Source organism: Ranitomeya variabilis, chromosome 2, assembly GCF_051348905.1.
Source record: "Ranitomeya variabilis isolate aRanVar5 chromosome 2, aRanVar5.hap1, whole genome shotgun sequence".
Classification (NCBI taxonomy): Eukaryota; Metazoa; Chordata; class Amphibia; order Anura; family Dendrobatidae; genus Ranitomeya; species Ranitomeya variabilis.
The window spans coordinates 873,692,277-873,713,509 of NC_135233.1; the positions used below are offsets into that span (position 1 = coordinate 873,692,277).

A 21,233-nucleotide genomic window follows, 5' to 3' on the forward strand; every position below is an offset into this window, starting at 1 on the left:
TCCTTTTGCTAATAGAAGCCTCCTCTCAAGTTCCAGGCAGTGAGATGTAGCCTGTGTACTTGGGGATGTTGAACTGGTCCCTGGTGTAGGAGATGCGGGGCATCTGGAAGGATCCACGAGTCCGAGATAGACATGCGTCTGAGCCATGTGAACCATGCCCTTTACGGCCAAAAGGGGGATATGAGGATCCTTGTGCCTTGTCTTCATGAATTTTCTTGAGGATTGTCAGGATTAACGGTATTGGGGGAAATGCGTACGCTAGATGAATGTTCCATCGGTGCAGAAACGCGTCCACTCCCTCCGGGTATTCTCTTGGGTTCAGAGAATAGAACTTCCTCACCTTCCGATTTTCTTTTGTGGCGAATAAGTCTATTTCTGGAACGCCCCAGCTGGCACATATTTTTCCAAATATTCCCTGCTTCAGGGACCACTCCCCTTGATGTAATATCTGACAGCTTATGAAGTCGGCTACTTGATTCTCCGACCCCTTTAAGTATGTTCCTGTTAAGGAAAGAAGGTTGTTCTCGGCCCATATGAACAGTTCTTTGGCTTCTGCCATAAGGGATGCTCATCTTGTGCCCCCTTGACGATTTATGTAGGCTATCATTGTGTTGTTGTCAGACAACACCACCACATGTCTTCCTCGTATCCTTTCTCCTATATGAAGAAGTGCTTGTCTTACCGCCGACAATTCTATTAGATTGGAGGATGCTGCTCTCATTGAGACCTCCCATTGACCCTGTAGGACCTGATCCTCCAAGTGTGCTCCCCACCCCCATGGGCTCGCATCGGTAGTAAGGACTACTGGATTCTGTACTGACCACGGCACGGCATTGTTTAAATTTTTTGTTCTCAGCCACCATTCTAGTGAGTCCAAAACTGTTGGAGGTAGAAGAATTTTCCGATTCAGATTGTATGGATTTTTCATTTGTTCGGTTAGTATCTGCCATTGTAATTCCCGTGTGTGGCTTTGTGCCCACCGGGTTGCTGGAATTGTTGCCGTTAGTACTCCTAGGAGTGACATTGCATTCCGTAATGAGATGGTCTGTCGTAGCTGGAACAGTTGTACTTTTTGTTGGATAGTTTGAATTTTCCTTTGTGGGAGGACACACTCCTGTTTGACTGAATCCAATAGGATCCCGAGGAATTCTTGAGTCTGTGTTGGGATTAGTCTTGATTTTCTTAGGTTTATAATCCATCCTAATTTGGTCAGCACCTCCAGTACTCTTGCTACTGTTTTTCCAGCAATTTTCTTTGGTGTTTGCTATTACCAGAAAATCGTCCAAATAAGGTATCAGCATTATGTCTTCTTTCCTGATGAAGGACGCCACTTCTGAAATGATTTTCGTAAACACACAGGGCGCTATAGCTACCCCAAATGGAAGACATTGATATTGTAGATGGGTGGGAGTCTTTGCAAGGTTTACCACTAATCTTAGGTATTGCTGATGTTGGACAGCAATTGGCACATGGTAGTAAGCATCTGTAAGATCGATTACTGCCATGTAACAGTTTGGGTCGAGTACTTTTGTTGCCGTTCTTAGGGTCTCCATTTTGAATCAATCCACTTGAATATAATGGTTTAGAGCCTTCAGGTTGAATATCGCTCTCAGCAAGCCGTCTGGTTTTGGAGTTAGAAACAAGGTGCTGTAGAACCCTTTCCCTATCTCCTGATGAGGTACTCTTATTAGCACTTCCTTTTGTATGAGGAGATGAACCTCTCTTTCTAGTGTGGCCTGATTGGCTGGAGAACTTGAGTCTTAGACCTTCTGACAACAAGCTGGTTACCCATTGAGAAGCCGGCAGCGCTGCCCAGTGGTGGACAAACCATCGGAGTCTTCCCCCCACTGGGATTTTGGCGTCATTGATGTTTGGGATCGGATTTGGGGGGAGGCTTAATAAAAAGGAATCCCCTTTGTTTCCTATCTTTCCAGGGTCTGCCCCGACCAGACCAGTTATCTGACCGGCCACGGCCCCCTCTATATCCAGATCCATGAAAGGACAAGCGAGAGGTCTCCCATCGGCGCCTAGGAAAGGAAGGAGGTGGAAAACGCTTTTACTTGTCCAATGCTTTCTCAAGGATCTTGTCTAGGGCCTTACCAAAAAGATATTGCCCTTCACAGGGTACCCCACAGAGTTTGACCTTGGATTGGAAGTCAGCCGTCCAATTCTTCAGCCACAATGCTCTACGACCCGAGTTGGATAAAGAACACGCACGTGCGGCACTTCTGACAGAATCAATTGAAGCATCTGCCAGGAATCTTGCGGCGCCCTGTAGAGAGTGTAATGCTTCAAGTAGTCTCTCTCTTGGGCATTTGTTTTTGATCTGGTCACTTAGCTCCTCTAACCACTTGACCATAGCACGTGCTGTGCAAGTGGCAGCAACCCCGGGTTTAAACGACCATGTCGCTGCCTCCCAAGCTGATTTTAGAAAGGCATCTGCTTTCTTGTCGAGGGGGTCTTTTAGGGCTCCCATGTCCTCAAATGGCAACACTACCCCTTTAGAGGTGCTGACAATGGCAGCATCTAACTTAGGAGCCTTTTCCCACTTTTCACAGATCTCTTCATCAAAGGGGTACTTGCGCTTTAAGACCAGAGGGATGGATATCTTTTTATTGGGCTTTTTCCACTCCCTTTTAATTAAATTGACTATATTATCATGGAAGGGAAAAAATTTACGCTTTTTTCTCTACAAGTTACTAAACATGGTGTCCTGAATTGAGCGAGGATCCTTAGGGGTCTCTACCCCCATAGTCGCTCTAATGAGTTTGAGGAGTTTCCCAATATCTTCTGATTGAAATAAGGGTGGCCATACTCCTCATCCGAGGAGTCTTGGTCTGAGGCATCAGAGGGGGTTAATACCCCCGGTTCATCCCCTGAATCTATGTCCGACCCTTGTTCATTTGTTGGGGGAGGGGGAGGTGGGGCTCCCTTTGCTGTATGATGTTTCACCTGCTCCTTAACCATTGATTTGACTTCCTCCAGTATAATTGCAGCGCCCCAGAGTCCTGGTCGTTGCAGTACTGTGGCTCTGCCGCTAAGGGGAGCTATGGTACGTCTGATGGCACTGAAAGAGTTCATCTGACCAGGTATCACAGACACCAATACATTTCACAGTCGGGCCTCCAGGGGGAGCTAAGGGTTCTATTCATTAGGCCACTCCTCACATACTGGTAAAACTGGGGGTCAGGCAGGAAGTTAGAGAGAAAGCTGACTGGATTGGAACCAGGCAACACCGTGTGGCAGAGGGTGTTGTAGGGGAGGATTCGGTAGGGCCTCTGTCAGGTTTGGGACCCTGATGGAGACTTGGCTACAAGGAAGAACGTCACGGGACCGTGCCTGCACAGTATAGCGGTGGTGCCCAAAGAAAGGATTAGAAGCGAGATATATTGTGCTGAGTGAGAAACGAGATCGAAGCAAATAGGAGAATACCAGTAGGAGTCGTGCTGTAAGATCGAGGCAACATCCTACTGAGGCGTGCAACCGGTGGCCGGAACGCCGAGGAAGTATATAGAATCATCTAGCTTCAAGCAATACTTCAAACCAACGGCAGGACAGTCAGTCACAGGCGGGCTGTCTCATCTAAATCACCTATGCAGTCTTGGGGGGCAACCTGTGGAGAGGGGCGACTCTAGGGTCCCGGAAGAGCTCCGAGCCTACCCGTCATACGGGTGCCGTCCCAACCAGAACATCGGAAGGGACGGAGGATTAGCAGAACATCATCTAATCGAGTTGTGAGGGAACATCAGAAACAGACACAACAGTTGTGGGGTACTTTCCGTAAGCACTGCAGGGAAGGACTACAACACATAGCGCTAGCAGGAAGGCACAGATTTCCACCTGCAAGGAGAACTCTGGAGGTGCCATTGGACCAGCCGGACTTGCGCAGCCTGGTTATCCGGATTCCAGACTGAGGACCCAGAGATCTTCAGTAAAGAGGTAAAGAGACTGCAACCTGGTGTCCTCGTTATTTACTGCACCGCACCACCACCACTACTCCATCCATATCTATTATTCACTGTACGCCCCTCAGCAGGGTCACGGACCGGGTCTAGCCACCGTGACGACCCCAGAACAGAGACTCAGAGGCCCGGTACCGGGTACCCCTCGGCCCTGCGGCAGTGGGGGCGCTACAACTTGGCGTCACAAACAGGATCTACTTAAGCCTGAAGAATCAGGTCATGTGTGCCTTGGAACTGTGATTTATCGTGCTTGAACTGTGCTTTATTACAAGGACTGTGTATTGCCACTTGCCGCCAGAAGTTCCCGCCAAAACCGCCGCCATTACAGCGCTAAGGAGAGCGCAGGAGAAGAAGAGGGGCGTGGAGTGGGCGTAGACAAGCTGAAAAGCGCGAAGGACAATGGCCGCCCAGTCTAAATACTTCTGCACTGTGAGGACGTGTCCGTCAGCCGCAGAGATCCGCCTCCTGATCCTCAATGGAGGGCGGAGACCGAGAAAACGAAACTGCCCACGAAGGAGAGAGCGGGAAAAGGACCAGGAAGAAGAAGTCAGCGACATGGAGGGCGCCATGGCCAGCCGTCAGGAGCCGGAGCGTGGGGTCGGAGCCAAGGACTCCCCCAGCTACCCGGAGAGGCATCGCAGCCAGACCTCCACAGCTGACGCTGACCTCCAGAAGACCGGAGCGGACGGGCTGATCCGCCAACCCCTGCAGACGCAGCTGAGCACTGAGGCCGGGTGGAAGAAGACCATCATCGGGAGCCTCGCCAGACGTCTGTTGGTAGCCTCGTCTGGTCCGGAGCAAGAAAGAAGTTCCAGCTCTCCGAAGCCAGAAAGCAAGGCTCTGCCGGAAAGTGAGATGCTGCAAACAGAGATGACAACGCCGCAGCGCAAGGCCCTGCAGCTAGCATTCCAGACCCCAGCGGAGATGGAGCAGATCGGCACCGGAGGAACCGCATCTGAAGCAGGTATGAAGGACGACCCTGCCCTGACGACCGACACCACTCCAGTGACTGCTAGTGCCACAGCTGCTTATTCTGTTTTAGTGACTGATCTTGCAGCAGCCGCTACCTCTGCTGCAGCAAATGCCCATACTCAAGCTGCGCGGACCTCCATCGCTGCGCATGATTTAACTGTACATGAAAGACGGATTAACCGCGTTTGTCCAGCACTGGGTGTAACCCTGGACCTCACTTTGCCCAGGCCAAGAAGGGTTAAGTGCCAGGTGCAGCCCTGGAAGCCGTCCAACAAAACCTCGGAAACCTGAAACTGTACATAGTTAACTGTTTGTTTCCCTGCTTTTTGCTACTTTAAACCCGACCTGGGTTATTCTTAAAGGGATCCCTTTGTTTACCCGGGATCCCTTCTTCTGCTTTTTGTTTTGTTTCCTGTTTATTCATCACTGAAAGAACTGCTGGATCATGAACAATGCATGATACAAACTTCTTGTAAATAGTTTGCACCTTCTTAAAGGTGCTCCTTACTGGTTTTACATAAAAGAAGGACTCTTTGCGAAGATACCACACCGGAGTCCTTACTGTGTACGGACTGGTAGCTGGAAAAACTGCGCTACCTCATAAAGACTTGGGCCCCTCTTAAAGGGGATGTTCATATGTTGCACTTACGAGTAGTATTGCCTTAAGACAGTTAGCTGGCAATAATGTTTTGATATAGTGAGTTATATGTGGTCAGTTAGACAATTATAAGAAATGTTGATAATGTGCTCTGGAATAAAGTAATTATTGGAAAGATGCAGTAGACCCGTAGGGGTAGACATAGTGTCCTGCATACATGTTAGTAAGAAAAGTAGTGAAGGAAGTTTAATGTTTTACTTAATAGGAAATGTTTAATAACGTGCAAGAAAATGAGGACAGGAAGTGAACCCGTAGGGGTTAGTGGTGAGTCCTCCTAGGAGCCATATAGAGATGGCTTGGTGACCTCAAACTGAAAGAAAAATGTTATGTTCTATACTGTGTATAGTAGTTGAAAAGGCAGAAGGCCCGGGCTGATTGGGGCGGTCCTGTATAGAAAGGAGAGGCAGAAGGTCTGGTGCCGTTAGGACAGGCGGTCCTGCAGACTTTAAGAAGGAGAATGAAAAGTTAAATTGCCTTATAATTAGTGTTGAGCGATACCGTCCGATACTTGAAAGTATCGGTATCGGAAAGTATCGGCCGATACCGGCAAAGTATCGGATCCAATCCGATACCGATACCCGATACCAATACAAGTCAATGGGACTCATGTATCGGACGGTATCCCTGATGGTTCCCAGGGTCTGAAGGAGAGGAAACTCTCCTTCAGGCCCTGGGATCCATATAAATGTGTAAAATAAAGAATTAAAATAAAAATATAGGGATATACTCACCCTCTGACGCGCCCTGGACTTTACCGCCATAACCGGGAGCCTTCTTTGCTTCAAATGCGCGCGTTTTCTTCATTCCGTGACGTCACGGCTTGTGATTGGTCGCCTGCCGCCCATGTGGCGGCGGCGCGACCAATCACAGCAAGCCGTGACGTAATTTTAGGTCCTTCAGTATTTTAAAATTACGTTCCGGCGTTGTGATTGGTCGCGACGCGAAGCGACCAATCACAAGCCGTGACGTCACGGGAGGCAGGACAAGCGCGCATTTTAAAATGGGCGGCAGGCGACCAATCACAAGCCGTGACGTCACGGAATGAAGAAAACGCGCGCATTTGAAGCAAAGAAGGCTCCCGGTTACGGCGGTAAAGTCCAGGGCGCGTCAGAGGGTGAGTATATCCCTATTTTTTTATTTTAATTCTTTATTTTACACATTTGTACATTAATGTTGTTTCGATACCGATACCCGATACCACAAAAGTATCGGATCTCGGTATCGGAATTCCGATACCCGCAAGTATCGGCCGATACCCGATACTTGCGGTATCGGAATGCTCAACACTACTTATAATGTGGTTATAAGAAGGTCTTTAGTGGATTCAGAGTGTACGTCCTTAAAGGCAATGTTAAATTATTGTTCGAGAATTTGTACTAAGTAGAATACCCGGTTGGGTAAGGAAAGTTATTTATAGCATGTTGCTATGATATTTAACCATGTTTGTAACGTTCAAGTGTCCTCACCTCCCATAAAGGGAAGCTTTGTTTAAGTATGCTTATTGTTATTGCACTCAACAAATTGTATGTCTTTTTGCTAACCTGTATTGTTGTTTTCTTCCCAGTCCCGGAGTACTGGATTTAACCGGGGGGGAGTGCAGCGCCCCAGAGTCCTGGTCGTTGCAGTACTGTGGCTCCGCCGCTAAGGGGAGCTATGGTACGTCTGATGGCACTGAAAGAGTTCATCTGACCAGGTATCACAGACACCAATACATTTCACAGTCGGGCCTCCAGGGGGAGCTAAGGGTTCTATTCATTAGGCCACTCCTCACATACTGGTAAAACTGGGGGTCAGGCAGGAAGTTAGAGAGAAAGCTGACTGGATTGGAACCAGGCAACACCGTGTGGCAGAGGGTGTTGTAGGGGAGGATTCGGTAGGGCCTCTGTCAGGTTTGGGACCCTGATGGAGACTTGGCTACAAGGAAGAACGTCACGGGACCGTGCCTGCACAGTATAGCGGTGGTGCCCAAAGAAAGGATTAGAAGCGAGATATATTGAGCTGAGTGAGAAACGAGATCGAAGCAAATAGGAGAATACCAGTAGGAGTCGTGCTGTAAGATCGAGGCAACATCCTACTGAGGCGTGCAACCGGTGGCTGGAACGCCGAGGAAGTATATAGAATCATCTAGCTTCAAGCAATACTTCAAACCAACGGCAGGACAGTCAGTCACAGGCGGGCTGTCTCATCTAAATCACCTATGCAGTCTTGGGGGGCAACTTGTGGAGAGGGGCTTTTCTAGGGTCCCGGAAGAGCTCCGAGCCTACCCGTCATACGGGTGCCGTCCCAACCAGAACATCGGAAGGGACGGAGGATTAGCAGAACATCATCTAATCGAGTTGTGAGGGAACATCAGAAACAGACACAACAGTTGTGGGGTTCTTTCCGTAAGCACTGCAGGGAAGGACTACAACACATAGCGCTAGCAGGAAGGCACAGATTTCCACCTGCAACGAGAACTCTGGAGGTGCCATTGGACCGGCCGGACTTGCGCAGCCTGGTTATCCGGATTCCAGACTGAGGACCCAGAGATCTTCAGTAAAGAGGTAAAGAGACTGCAACCTGGTGTCCTAATTATTTACTGCACCGCACCACCACCACTACTCCATCCATATCTATTATTCACTGTACGCCCCTCAGCAGGGTCACGGACCGGGTCTAGCCACCGTGACGACCCCAGAACAGAGACTCAGAGGCCCGGTACCGGGTACCCCTCGGCCCTGCGGCAGTGGGGGCGCTACATAATTATTTTAATATTTTGTAATAAGGATGAAGATTCTTCTGCAACCGTTTTTTCAATTCAAGGCTGGCAGATTTCCTTGCTATATAGTCTAGGGAGTGTGTCTTTGCATAGTGCACAGGCCCTATATTTATGTTTGGAGGTGGTTTTCTTCCCCTAAAAAACACAGTGTACAAGGTATCAGTATGTGTGGTTCGCCTTACAAAGGCACTCACCCCAACCCCGGATACCCCGGTAGCTTGTGCCTCTTCAGACATTTTGGGCTCAGGCACCATCGGTGTGTCCGGTTCCATCGCTGGTTCGGTCATCTTAGCAGGCAGATTGCTTGCTGTAGGACCAGCATTTCCCTTTGCTCATATATCAGGAGCAGTGTGCGCGCCTCTGGAACAAACGTCCGCCCAGAAGTGTCCAGCATACCGGCTCCCTCGGCGTGTGACGTCACTCCCATGCAACCGGAAGTCGTCACCCTTCACTTCGGCACCAGCGTCAGTGAGGGACACGCCCCTTATCCCCGGACCAGCCTCCTGCACAGATGCCGGGGAGTCCAGCGAGGAGGAAAAGGCACTGACTCAACAGCCCCTTCACCTGGACAGCACCGCACGCGATGCCGCCAAGTACGGCTGCACCCACTGCGGACCTCGGCCTCCGGACCGGCATCATCAGAGGGAGATCCCTCCAGAGGTAGGAGATCTGCCACAGGCATCCACGTGCAGGAACAGAAAACCAAACTGAGGAGAGAGGGGCCACCCCATTCTTTTATCTCTGCTGCAGGTTTCCTGTTCCTGGGGGCAGATGCCATCTCTCAAGTATGGTGCTGTCATGGTGAAGGGAAAAAACTTTTTGTTTCTCCAGCGATCAGTCCAATGGTAGAATACATTCAATCCCTTATGGACGACATGTTTCGACACCACATGTGTCTGCTGAAACATGTCGTCCATAAGGGATTGAATGTATGCAATATTGTTACTGAAGAAATCTGGAACTTTTTAATCGATAAATGAAAGGTATATTTTACTCTAATATTGGACTGATCGCTGGAGAAACAAAAAGTGTATATATATATATAATATAATATATATACATATATATTGTAGCGTGGCTAAAAGTTGTATAGTTGACGGGAGTTATCTGTCACAGAGAAGGCTTGTCGCTGTGATGTAACCCGGAGTGTTTTCTTTTATGCACATAAAGCAATAAGGAATTATTTAGTATGCTTGGGTCAGCGTTACGGGTAGCTATGAGAGATGGGAGGGTCTGGCTACCCATATACCTCACCCCTAGGTAAGAGGCATAACCATACCTATCTATATGTGTTTAAGGACCTGTGGTGATGTCACAACCACATGTCTAATCATGTGATGGGTTCCTAGGTGTGGTTTCAGGATACTTAATGGAGGTGTGTTTGGCACATGGGGGGAGTGTTTGGAAGTCTGCAAGTGTGGACAGACTTACATGTGTCCTGGCTGGACACTGCAGAGTGGCCTGTGTGTTGGACGGTTCCAAGTGGGGACAGACGTCCTGAACAGCACACAGAGACCATATTCAGGCTGGAGAGCCTGCGTGCTGGACATAGCACAGCCTTTGTGCCTACAGGTCTGAGAGAGAGAGTGGAGCTCTACTATGGACATTGAGGATTCATCTGTCCGATGTAAAACTGTTTACCTGTTGTTCCTGTTGCTATGTGGTTTATGGAGCAATAAACCCTGTGAACTTTTAATGTTTCCTGAGTGTCACCCGCTGCAGCTGAGTGAGTGCAACCCCCACAGTATATATATATATATATATATATATATATATATATATATATATACACTCACCGGCCACTTTATTAGGTACACCATGCTAGTAACGGGTTGGACCCCCTTTTTCCTTCAGAACTGCCTCAATTCTTCGTGGCATAGATTCAACAAGGTGCTGAAAGCATTCCTCAGAGATTTTGGTCCATATTGACATGATGGCATCACACAGTTGCCGCAGATTTGTCGGCTGCACATCCCAAAGATGCTCCATACAAGGCAGGATGGATCCATGCTTTCATGTTGTTTACGCCAAATTCTGACCCTACCATCCGAATGTCGCAGCAGAAATCGAGACTCATCAGACCAAGCAACGTTTTTCCAATCTTCTACTGTCCAATTTCGATGAGCTTGTACAAATTGTAGCCTCCGTTTCCTGTTCTTAGCTGAAAGGAGTGGTACCCGGTGTGGTCTTCTGCTGCTGTAGCCCATCTGCCTCAAAGTTCGACGCACTGTGCATTCAGAGATGCTCTTAGGCCTACCTTGGTTGTAACGGGTGGTGATTTGAGTCACTGTTGCCTTTCTATCAGCTCGAACCAGTCTGCCCATTCTCCTCTGACCTCTGGCATCAACAAGGCATTTCCGCCCACAGAACTGCCGCTCACTGGATTTTTTTTCTTTTTCGGACCATTCTCTGTAAACCCTAGAGATGGTTGTGCGTGAAAATCCCAGTAGATCAGCAGTTTCTGAAATACTCAGACCAGCCCTTCTGGCACCAACAACCATGCCACGTTCAAAGGCACTCAAATCACCTTTCTTCCCCATACTGATGCTCGGTTTGAACTGCAGGTGATTGTCTTGACCATGTCTACACGCCTAAATGCACTGAGTTGCCGCCATGTGATTGGCTGATTAGAAATTAAGTGTTAACAAGAAGTTGGACAGGTGTACCTAATAAAGTGGCCGGTGAGTGTATATATATATATATATATATATATATATATATATATATATATATATATATATATATATATATATTAGATGGTGGCCCGATTCTAGCGCATCGGGTATTCTGGAATATGTGGACTGACAGAACTTGTTCAGTAAACATGATTGAACAGTGTGGCACTGTGACTGACAGAACTTGTTCAGTTATTGTGACTAGTGTTGAGCATTCTGATACCGAAAGTATCGGGTATCGGCCGATACTTGCGGTATCGGAATTCCGATACCGAGTTCCGATATTTTTGTGATATCGAAAATCGGAATCGGAAGTGTGCGGTGCATATGGTTCCCAGGGTCTGGAGAAGAGGAGACTCTCCTTCAGGCCCTGGGATCCATATTCATGTAAAAAATAAATAATAAAAATAAAAAATATTGATATACTCACCCCTCCGGCGGACCCTGGCTCTTAGCGGTGCCTCCATTCCTAAGAATGCAGGGAGAGAAGGACCTTCGATGACGACGCGGCTTGTGATTGGTCGCGTGAGCGGTCACATGAGTGGTCACGCGACCAATCACAAGCCGCGACGTCATCGAAGGTCCTTCACCCTGCATTCTTAGGAACGGAGGCAGATGCTTGGACCGGTGAGAGCCGGGGCCGTCGGATGGGTGAGTATATCAATATTTTTTATTTTTATTCTTTATTTTATACATGAATATGGATCCCAGGGCCTGAAGGAGAGTTTCCTCTCCTTCAGACCCTGGGAACCATTCCGATATTTTGTGTCCCATTGATATGCATTGGTATCGGGTATCGGCGAGATCTGATATTTTGCCGGTATCGGCCGATCCAATCCGATACCGATACCTTTGCATATCGGAAGGTATCGCTCAACACTAATCGTGACTGAACTACGTGGCACTGTGACTGACAGAACTTGTTCAGTAAACGTGACTGAACTAGGTGGCACTGTGACTGACAGAACTTGTTCATTATACGTGAGTGAACTATGTGGCACTGTGACTGACAGAACTTGTTCAGTAAACGCGACTGAACTACATGGCACTGTGACTCACAGAACTTATTCAGTAAACGTGACAACTACGTGGCACTGTGACTAACAGAACTTGTTCAGTAAATGTGACTGAACTACGTGGCACTGTTACTGACAGAACTTGTTCAGTAAATGTGACTGAACTATGTGGCACTGTGACAGACACACTATGACTGCGCCTGTCGCTGATTGGTCGCTGGCGCGACCAATCAGCGATGTGGGATTTCAATTAGGGATACAGAATTAGACAATTATATAGCAGACTAGATGGTGGCCCGATTCTAATGCATCAGGTATTGTAGAATATGTATGTAGTTTATTTATGAAGATTTAAGAATAACGCAATGAATACACAGGATTCGTCCGGCCAGGCGTGACCAATCAGCGAAGCGTGGTTCAAATCCTGTGCCAATTTGCAGCCGGACTGCACCTGTCGCTGATTGGTCATGCCCAATCAGTGAAGCCAGGGCCGGCTCCAGGTTTTTGAGGGCCCCAGGCAAAAGAGTCTCAGTGGGCCCCCCTTTAACACATACCACAATTCATGATGCACAGACACAGCAGAGAAATATAGCACAGCCACGTAATATATAACACAGCCCACATAGCATTTAGCACAGGCACGTAGTATATTGCACAGCCCATGTAGCATATAACTCAGCCCACGTAGTATATAGCACAGCCAGGTAGTATGCAACACAGCCACATAGTATATAGCACAGCCACGTAGCATATAACACACCCCATGTAGTATATAACACAGCCACATAGTATATTGCACAACCACGTAGTATATTGCACAGCCCACGAAGCATATAACACAGCCCACGTAGTATATTGCACAGCCCACATAGCATATAACACAGCCCACATGGTATATAGCACAGCCAGGTAGTATGTAACACAGCCACGTAGTATATAGCACAGCCACGTAGCATATAACAAGCCCACATAGTATATAACACAGCCACATAGTATATTGCACAGCCCACGAAGCATATAACACAGCCCATGTAGCATATAACACAGCCCACATAGTATATTGCACAGCCATGTAGTATATTGCACAGCCCACGAAGCTTATAACACAGCCCACGTAGTATATAGCACAGCCACATAGCATTTAACACAGCCACGTTTAATATAACACAGCCACGTAGTATATTGCACAGCCACATAGTATATTGCAAAGCCCACATGGCATATAACACAGTCCACGTAGTATATAGCACAGCCCACATAGTACATAGCACAGCCACGTAGTATATAGCACAGCCACACTGTATATTCCACAGCCACATAGTATATAGCACAGCCCACATAGTATATAGCACAGCCACGTAGTGGCACAGCCCACATAGTATATAACACAGGCAACATAGTATATAACACAGCCCACGTAGCATATAACACAGCCATGTAGTATATAACACAGCCATGTAGTATATAACACAGCCACGCAGTATATTGCACAGCCACGTAGTATATTGCAAAGCCCACATGCCATATAACACAGTCCACGGAGTATATAGCACAGCCCACATAGCACAGCCCACATAGTACATAGCACAGCAACGCAGTATATAGCACAGCCATGCAGTATATTCCACAGCCACGTATTATATAGCACAGCCCACATAGTATATAGCACAACCATGTAGCATATAGCACAGCCCACGCAGCATATAACACAGCCCATGTAGTGTACAACACAGCCCACATCGTATATATCACTGCCCACGTAGTATATAACACAGGCGACATAGTATATAACACTGCCTACGTAGTGTATAACACAGACGACATAGTATATAACACAGCCCACGTAGTATGTAGCACAGCCCGCGTAGTACATAACACAGCCCACATAGTATATAGCACAGCCCACATAGTACATAACACAGCCGCGCAGTATATAGCATAGCCATGTAGTATATAGCACTGCCCAAATAGCATATAACACAGCCCACGTAGTATATAACACAGCCCACGTAGTATATAGCATGGCCACATAGTATATTGCACAGCCCACATAGTATATAGCACAGCCCATGTAGTATATTGCACAGCCCACATAGTATGTAGCACATCCCATGCAGTATATAACACAGCGCACAAAGTATATAACACAGCCACATAGTATATAGCAGCGTGGCCACAATATCCCGGTTAAAAAAAGAATTATAATAAAAAATAGTTATATACTCACCTTCCGGCAGCCCCCGGTTCAAGTCCAGGCCTTTAGCGATGCTCCCGCTGTTAGGTCTCGAGTTTCCGCTGCTGCACAGGGGGAATCTAGAACCACATCCGTTGTGGTCTCCCATTCTTCTCCAGCCGCAGTGGAGCCTGCTCAGCAGAGACATCAGTCCCAGCATCTGGCTCAGGCAGAGACTATGCGTTTGGTTACTGCTGCCCTAACAGGCTCAGCCATTGTAGCCAGTACTGGTCAGCGGCGAGCAGGCACTTCTGGGACTAAGTCTTGCTTTTCTCCTTCTGAGCATGCCCAAGGGAAGACCTCTCATTGGAGGTCTGGGGTCACATGCTCAGGTCCTGTAGCAGCTCCTATTGGACCACTAGGAAGGTCCTTGTCTGCTGCAGCTATAAAAGGTTTGCATGGCCTTTCGACCTATATCTGAGCTTTGCTGTATTGTGGTCATGCTTGCATGTGGTTAGGGTTTGCTGAAATAAGACCCTAGAATAACGGCACCTCCGGTGAGGAGTTGTGTGTATGAATTCAGGGCTGGCGTATAGCCACTAGAATTCCGGCTCCACCGGAGAGGAGTTATTGTGTGCTATGCTGACTGCATGACCACTGACTGCTACCCACTCAGTTAGTTAGCTGTGATCCTCTGTGAGGTTGACAGGGCACAGCGTTTTCCTTCTCAGCGACTCTGTGAAGTAACAGAGTTCGCTTATACCGCCATATAGTGCCGCCAACTACTAGCAATGGGTTCTTCTCCTGCACGGTGGACCCTGGGCTGTGAACACACCTAAAACAACTCATATATATATACTCGGTTGGTTCCGCCAGCCATAACACCCGCCAGGTCCGTTCCCAGTGATGCTTTGTGGCAATAACCCGTGATGATGTAGCGGGAAAAGCTGTCGGGGACGCCGGAAGGTGAGAATATCACGATTTTTTTTTTTATTATTTTGAACATGATATCTTTTTACCATTGATGCTGCATAGGCAGCATCAATAGTAAAAAGTGAAGTGGTGTTTAAATCCTGCCCCAATATTGCTGATTGGTCGCGGCCAGCCGGGCGCAACCAATCAGCGACACAGGATTTCCATTGCAGACAAACAAACAGATGGAAGTGGACCTTAGACAATTATATATATATATATATATATATATATATATATATATATATATATATATATATATATATATATATATATATATATATACACTCACTGGCCACTTTATTAGGTACACCTGTCCAACTTCTTGTTAACACTTAATTTCTAATCAGCCAATCACATGGCGGCAACTCAGTGCATTTAGGCATGTAGACATGGTCAAGACAATCTCCTGCAGTTCAAACCGAGCATCAGTATGGGGAAGAAAGGTGATTTGAGTGCCTTTGAACGTGGCATGGTTGTTGGTGCCAGAAGGGCTGGTCTGAGTATTTCAGAAACTGCTGATCTACTGGGATTTTCACGCACAACCATCTCTAGGGTTTACAGAGAATGGTCCGAAAAAGAAAAAAAATCCAGTGAGCGGCAGTTCTGTGGGCGGAAATGCCTTGTTGATGCCAGAGGTCAGAGGAGAATGGGCAGACTGGTTCGAGCTGATAGAAAGGCAACAGTGACTCAAATCGCCACCCGTTACAACCAAGGTAGGCCTAAGAGCATCTCTGAACGCACATTGCGTCGAACTTTGAGGCAGATGGGCTACAGCAGCAGAAGACCACACCGGGTACCACTCCTTTCAGCTAAGAACAGGAAACTGAGGCTACAATTTGTACAAGCTCATCGAAATTGGACAGTAGAAGATTGGAAAAACGTTGCTTGGTCTGATGAGTCTCGATTTCTGCTGCGACATTCGGATGGTAGGGTCAGAATTTGGCGTAAACGACATGAAAGCATGGATCCATCCTGCCTTGCATGGAGCATCTTTGGGATGTGCAGCCGACAAATCTGCGGCAACTGTGTGATGCCATCATGTCAATATGGACCAAAATCTCTGAGGAATGCTTCCAGCACCTTGTTGAATCTATGCCACGAAGAATTGAGGCAGTTCTGAAGGCAAAAGGGGGTCCAACCCGTTACTAGCATGGTGTACCTAATAAAGTGGCCGGTGAGTGTATATACAGGTCCTTCTCAAAAAATTAGCATATAGTGTTAAATTTCATTATTTACCATAATGTAATGATTACAATTAAACTTTCATATATTATAGATTCATTATCCACCAACTGAAATTTGTCAGGTCTTTTATTGTTTTAATACTGATGATTTTGGCATACAACTCCTGATAACCCAAAAAACCTGTCTCAATAAATTAGCATATTTCACCCGGCCAATCAAATAAAAGTGTTTTTTAATAACAAACAAAAAAAACATCAAATAATAATCTTCAGTTATGCACTCAATACTTGGTTGGGAATCCTTTGGCAGAAATGACTGCTTCAATGCGGCGTGGCATGGAGGCAATCAGCCTGTGACACTGCTGAGATGTTATGGAGGCCCAGGATGCTTCAATAGCGGCCTTAAGCTCATCCAGAGTGTTGGGTCTTGCGTCTCTCAACTTTCTCTTCACAATATCCCACAGATTCTCTATGGGGTTCAGGTCAGGAGAGTTGGCAGGCCAATTGAGCACAGTAATACCATGGTCAGTAAACCATTTACCAGTGGTTTTGGCACTGTGAGCAGGTGCCAGGTCGTGCTGAAAAATGAAATCTTCATCTCCATAAAGCATTTCAGCCGATGGAAGCATGAAGTGCTCCAAAATCTCCTGATAGCTAGCTGCATTGACCCTGCCCTTGATGAAACACAGTGGACCAACACCAGCAGCTGACATGGCACCCCACACCATCACTGACTGTGGGTACTTGACACTGGACTTCAGGCATTTTGGCATTTCCTTCTCCCCAGTCTTCCTCCAGACTCTGGCACCTTGATTTCCGAATGACATGCAAAATTTGCTTTCATCAGAAAAAAGTACTTGGGACCACTTAGCAACAGTCCAGTGCTGCTTCTCTGTAGCCCAGGTCAGGCGCTTCTGCCGTTGTTTATGGTTCAAAAGTGGCTTTACCTGGGGAATGCAGCACCTGTAGCCCATTTCCTGCACACGCCTGTGCACGGTGGCTCTGATGTTTCAACACCAGACTCAGTCCACTGCTTCCTCAGGTTCCCCAAGGTCTGGAATCGGTCCTTCTCCACAATCTTCCTCAGGGTCCGGTCACCTCTTCTCGTTGTACAGCGTTTTCTGCCACATTGTTTCCTTCCAACAGACTTACCATTGAGGTGCCTTGATACAGCACTCTGGGAACAGCCTATTTGTTGAGAAATTTCTTTCTGGGTCTTACCCTCTTGCTTGAGGGTGTCAATGATGGCCTTCTTGACATCTGTCAGGTCGCTAGTCTTACCCATGATGGGGGTTTTGAGTAATGAACCAGGCAGGGAGTTTTTAAAAGCCTCAGGTATCTTTTGCATGTGTTTAGAGTTAATTAGTTGATTCAGAAGATTAGGGTAATAGGTCGTTTAGAGAACCTTTTCTTGATATGCTAATTTATTGAGACAGGTTTTTTGGGTTATCAGGAGTTGTATGCCAAAATCATCAGTATTAAAACAATAAAAGACCTGACAAATTTCAGTTGGTGGATAATGAATCTATAATATATGAAAGTTTAATTGTAATCATTACATTATGGTAAATAATGAAATTTAACACTATATGCTAATTTTTTGAGAAGGACCTGTATATATATATATACTAGTTGGAGGCCGGATTCTAACGCTTCGGGTATTCTAGAATACTATACAGTAGTATATAGTACAGCCCACGCAGTATATAACACAGCCCACACAGTATATTGCCCAGACACGTAGTATATAACACAGTCCATGTAGTATATAACACAGCCCATGTAGTATGTAACAAAGCCCACATAGTATATAACACAGCCCACGTAGTATATAGCACAGTTCATGCAGTATATAGCACAGCCTATGCAGTATATAACACAGCCCACGTAGTATCTAACACAACCCATGTAGTATATAGCTATGTGGGCACCATATCCCTGTTAAAAAAAGAATTAAAATAGTTATATACTCACCTTCCAGCGGCCCCCGGATCCAGCCCAGGCGTTTAGCGATGCTCCGGTCCCAAGAATGCATTGCGGCAATAACAGGTGATGATGTAGCGGTCTCGCAAGATCGCTTCGTCATCTCTGGTCCTTGCCGCAATGGATTCTTGGGACCAGAGCGTCACGAGGAGCGGGAATGGCGCCGGAAGGTGAGAATATAATGATTTTTTATTATTTTTAACATTAGATCTTTTTACTATTGAGGCTGCATAAGCATCGCCGGCCGCGACCAATCAGCGACGCGGGATTACCGTGACAGACAAACAGACGGAAGTGACCCTTAGATGATTATATAGATAGATATCTCACTCCACCTCCACTACAGTAAAAATGTGGTGACACTTTATATTCAGAGTTACACTTTAGCTTTTGTAAGTCAAAGAATAATTTCAAAAATAATAATAATAATAATAATAATAATAATAATAATGAATTATATAGTAGGGCTAATAGATGTGAAGCAAATCAGGTTAAACAGAAATCACAAATGTACATTTGCTAAATATTTATTAGTACCTTATCCATCAATATACATTGCAGCCAGCTATTGATATAAACCAAAATAAATTAAGATCACTAATTTAAGAATAATAGTCAAACAAGCTGTTAACTCTTTTCATCCACTATTACACATAACACACAGCATAAACAGTATATAATGACTACATACTGGTTACATTCATTTGCAGATGACAGACCTTTATCAGTTGTTATATTTGCCCCATCAGCACTCACCATTTCATTCTCCTCTCCTTCATTAAGTACTGCATGATTTTCTGCCATTCCTTCATGTACCAGTACGACTCTGCAAAACTGAGTAAGGGAATGTGGCAAGTCTTAATCCCTTCTGATCTGGAAACTGCAAAAGGTTTGTCTCCTGAAAGTACAGCCTCCAGATTTGCCTACAGACTCTTATTGGATCTTTTTATGTTGGGCACAAACATTTCTTTCAAATGATTTATTATTAGGATTTTATGTAACACAGTAAAAATGTATTTCAGTTTACATTTTCTGATTTTTCATATCAATATATATTAAGAATTTAGATTCTAGATCCAAGTGACAAGGAGCAATATGAGTATTATCACTGGTATAGAATAGAAAAATAAAGGGCTGCTGTATAAGCAATGGAAGAAATAATGAGCAAAATCGTATCCAGGTATCACAGAAGATGATATTGGATTTTACTGTAGATCTGTTGATGTCAATGAAATTGTTTTCAAAAGCATTTTTATTGTGAAAGTAATAAGGCAAAAGTTTATAGTGGGCCCCCAAATGATAACATATTGCACCATTACACAGAACATTTCTGTTGTATTTACATGCACTGAGTTCAGGCCGTTAAACGAGCTTGATCGACAATATTAAAGTCGTTCGACCCTTGTTCCCGAGTTTCATTACACCTGCTGAGGAAGAATGATGGGGATAGATAGTCCTCGATACAGTATAATACAGGTCCCATATAGTACATAAAGTATAATGCACTCCCTATGGTCCTTGATAAAGTATACTGCAGCCCCACTCCAGAAGTCTAGCCAGGGTTTTGGTTCAGGGGGGCAAAACGTCTGATTGGGCCCCTAACCAGGTAAACTTGATTATTACAACTGGGTGATACACCCTAATAGTGGATGTAGGAGAACTTCAACGGATAACAGCGCTGTTACTGAAAATAGTCTCTAAATAAAGACCAGCATTGTTATTACCGCCATATGGTCAGTGGTAGATACCAGTCTTATGGAACATATAAGTGATTATACTATGGTTATAGATGGTGACTTAAAGGGGTTGTCCACTACTTTCAATTAACCCCCCAATGTATCCCCCCGGGGCCCCTGATGAATTGTGCAAATACCTTTTGTTGCCGTTTTTGCCTGTGAGCGGCGCTGTAGCGGCAGCTGAGTCCGGGTCACGTGACCCCCAGGCTGCAGCCGCCGCTTATTTCCGCCGACGTCACGTCAATTTCCAGACTCTGGAAATTGATGTGACGTCAGCAGCAGGTGTGTCCCAGCCGCACAGTCAGAGCAGTCACTCATCAAGAGTGACTGGGCTGTGGGCGGGGCTGGTGGCTGCCTGCGGGGCTGTGCTGGGGGCGGGCGGGGCTAGGCAGTGATGATGAAGGTGCGGGCGCTGAGGTCTGTATGTACGTGCCGGCGCCGGTGCTCTGCGTGCCAGCGCCTGTATGTAGGTACGGCGCCGGGGCTCTGCGCCGGCATGTGGGGGTGGGGGCCGGCGCCGGTGCTCTGCGTGCCAGCGCCGGTATGTGGGTACAGCGCCGGGGCTCTGCGCCGGCATGTGGGGGTGGGGGTGGGGGCCGGCGCCGGGGCTCTGCTGCCGGGGCTCTGCTGCCGGTATGTGCTGGGTCTGCTGCGGGGGGTGGGGTGGTCTTTGGTGTGTGTGTGTGTGTGTGTCTCTGTGTGCAGGCATTGTCCGATGGGACTACAAGTCCCATCGTGCTCTGCCTGCTACAGTGACAGTCAGTGACACATTAGCCAATGATGGGACAGTAGTAGTCCCATCATCCGGCTAATGTGTTGAATGTAAAAAAAAAACAAAACAAAAAAAAAACACACATATACAGTACATACAGAACATGCGCTGTTATGACCCCAATGGCGAGGGTCTCAGAGGAACGTGGAAGTCTGCAGAATACAAAAATCCAGCTCATAGGGCAGTGGTAACTGGGTTGACCATATATCTACTCCTAACGCCAACACTAGAAGTAGCCGGGGATCATACCTACGTTGATTCTAGATGACACGCTCCAGCCGGAGAATCTAGCTACCCCTAGTAGAGGAAAACAAAGACCTTTCTTGCCTCCAGAGAAGGGGACCCCAAAGCTGGATAGAAGCCCCCCAC

At 46.7% G+C, this 21,233-nt stretch overlaps 1 protein-coding gene across 1 annotated transcript in view; it reads right to left on the reverse strand.

Annotated features, from left to right (window-relative positions):
- The window catches only part of LOC143808065 (putative cation-transporting ATPase 13A4), a 597,320-nt gene extending 578,056 nt beyond the window's left edge, over window positions 1-19,264 (reverse strand). The window contains exon 1 of the mRNA XM_077290324.1: window positions 19,113-19,264. Within this exon, the coding sequence (XP_077146439.1) occupies window positions 19,113-19,160 (48 nt within the window). The 5' untranslated portion in view covers window positions 19,161-19,264. The remainder of the gene's footprint in view (window positions 1-19,112) is intronic.
- Window positions 19,265-21,233: the final 1,969 nt, after the last annotated feature.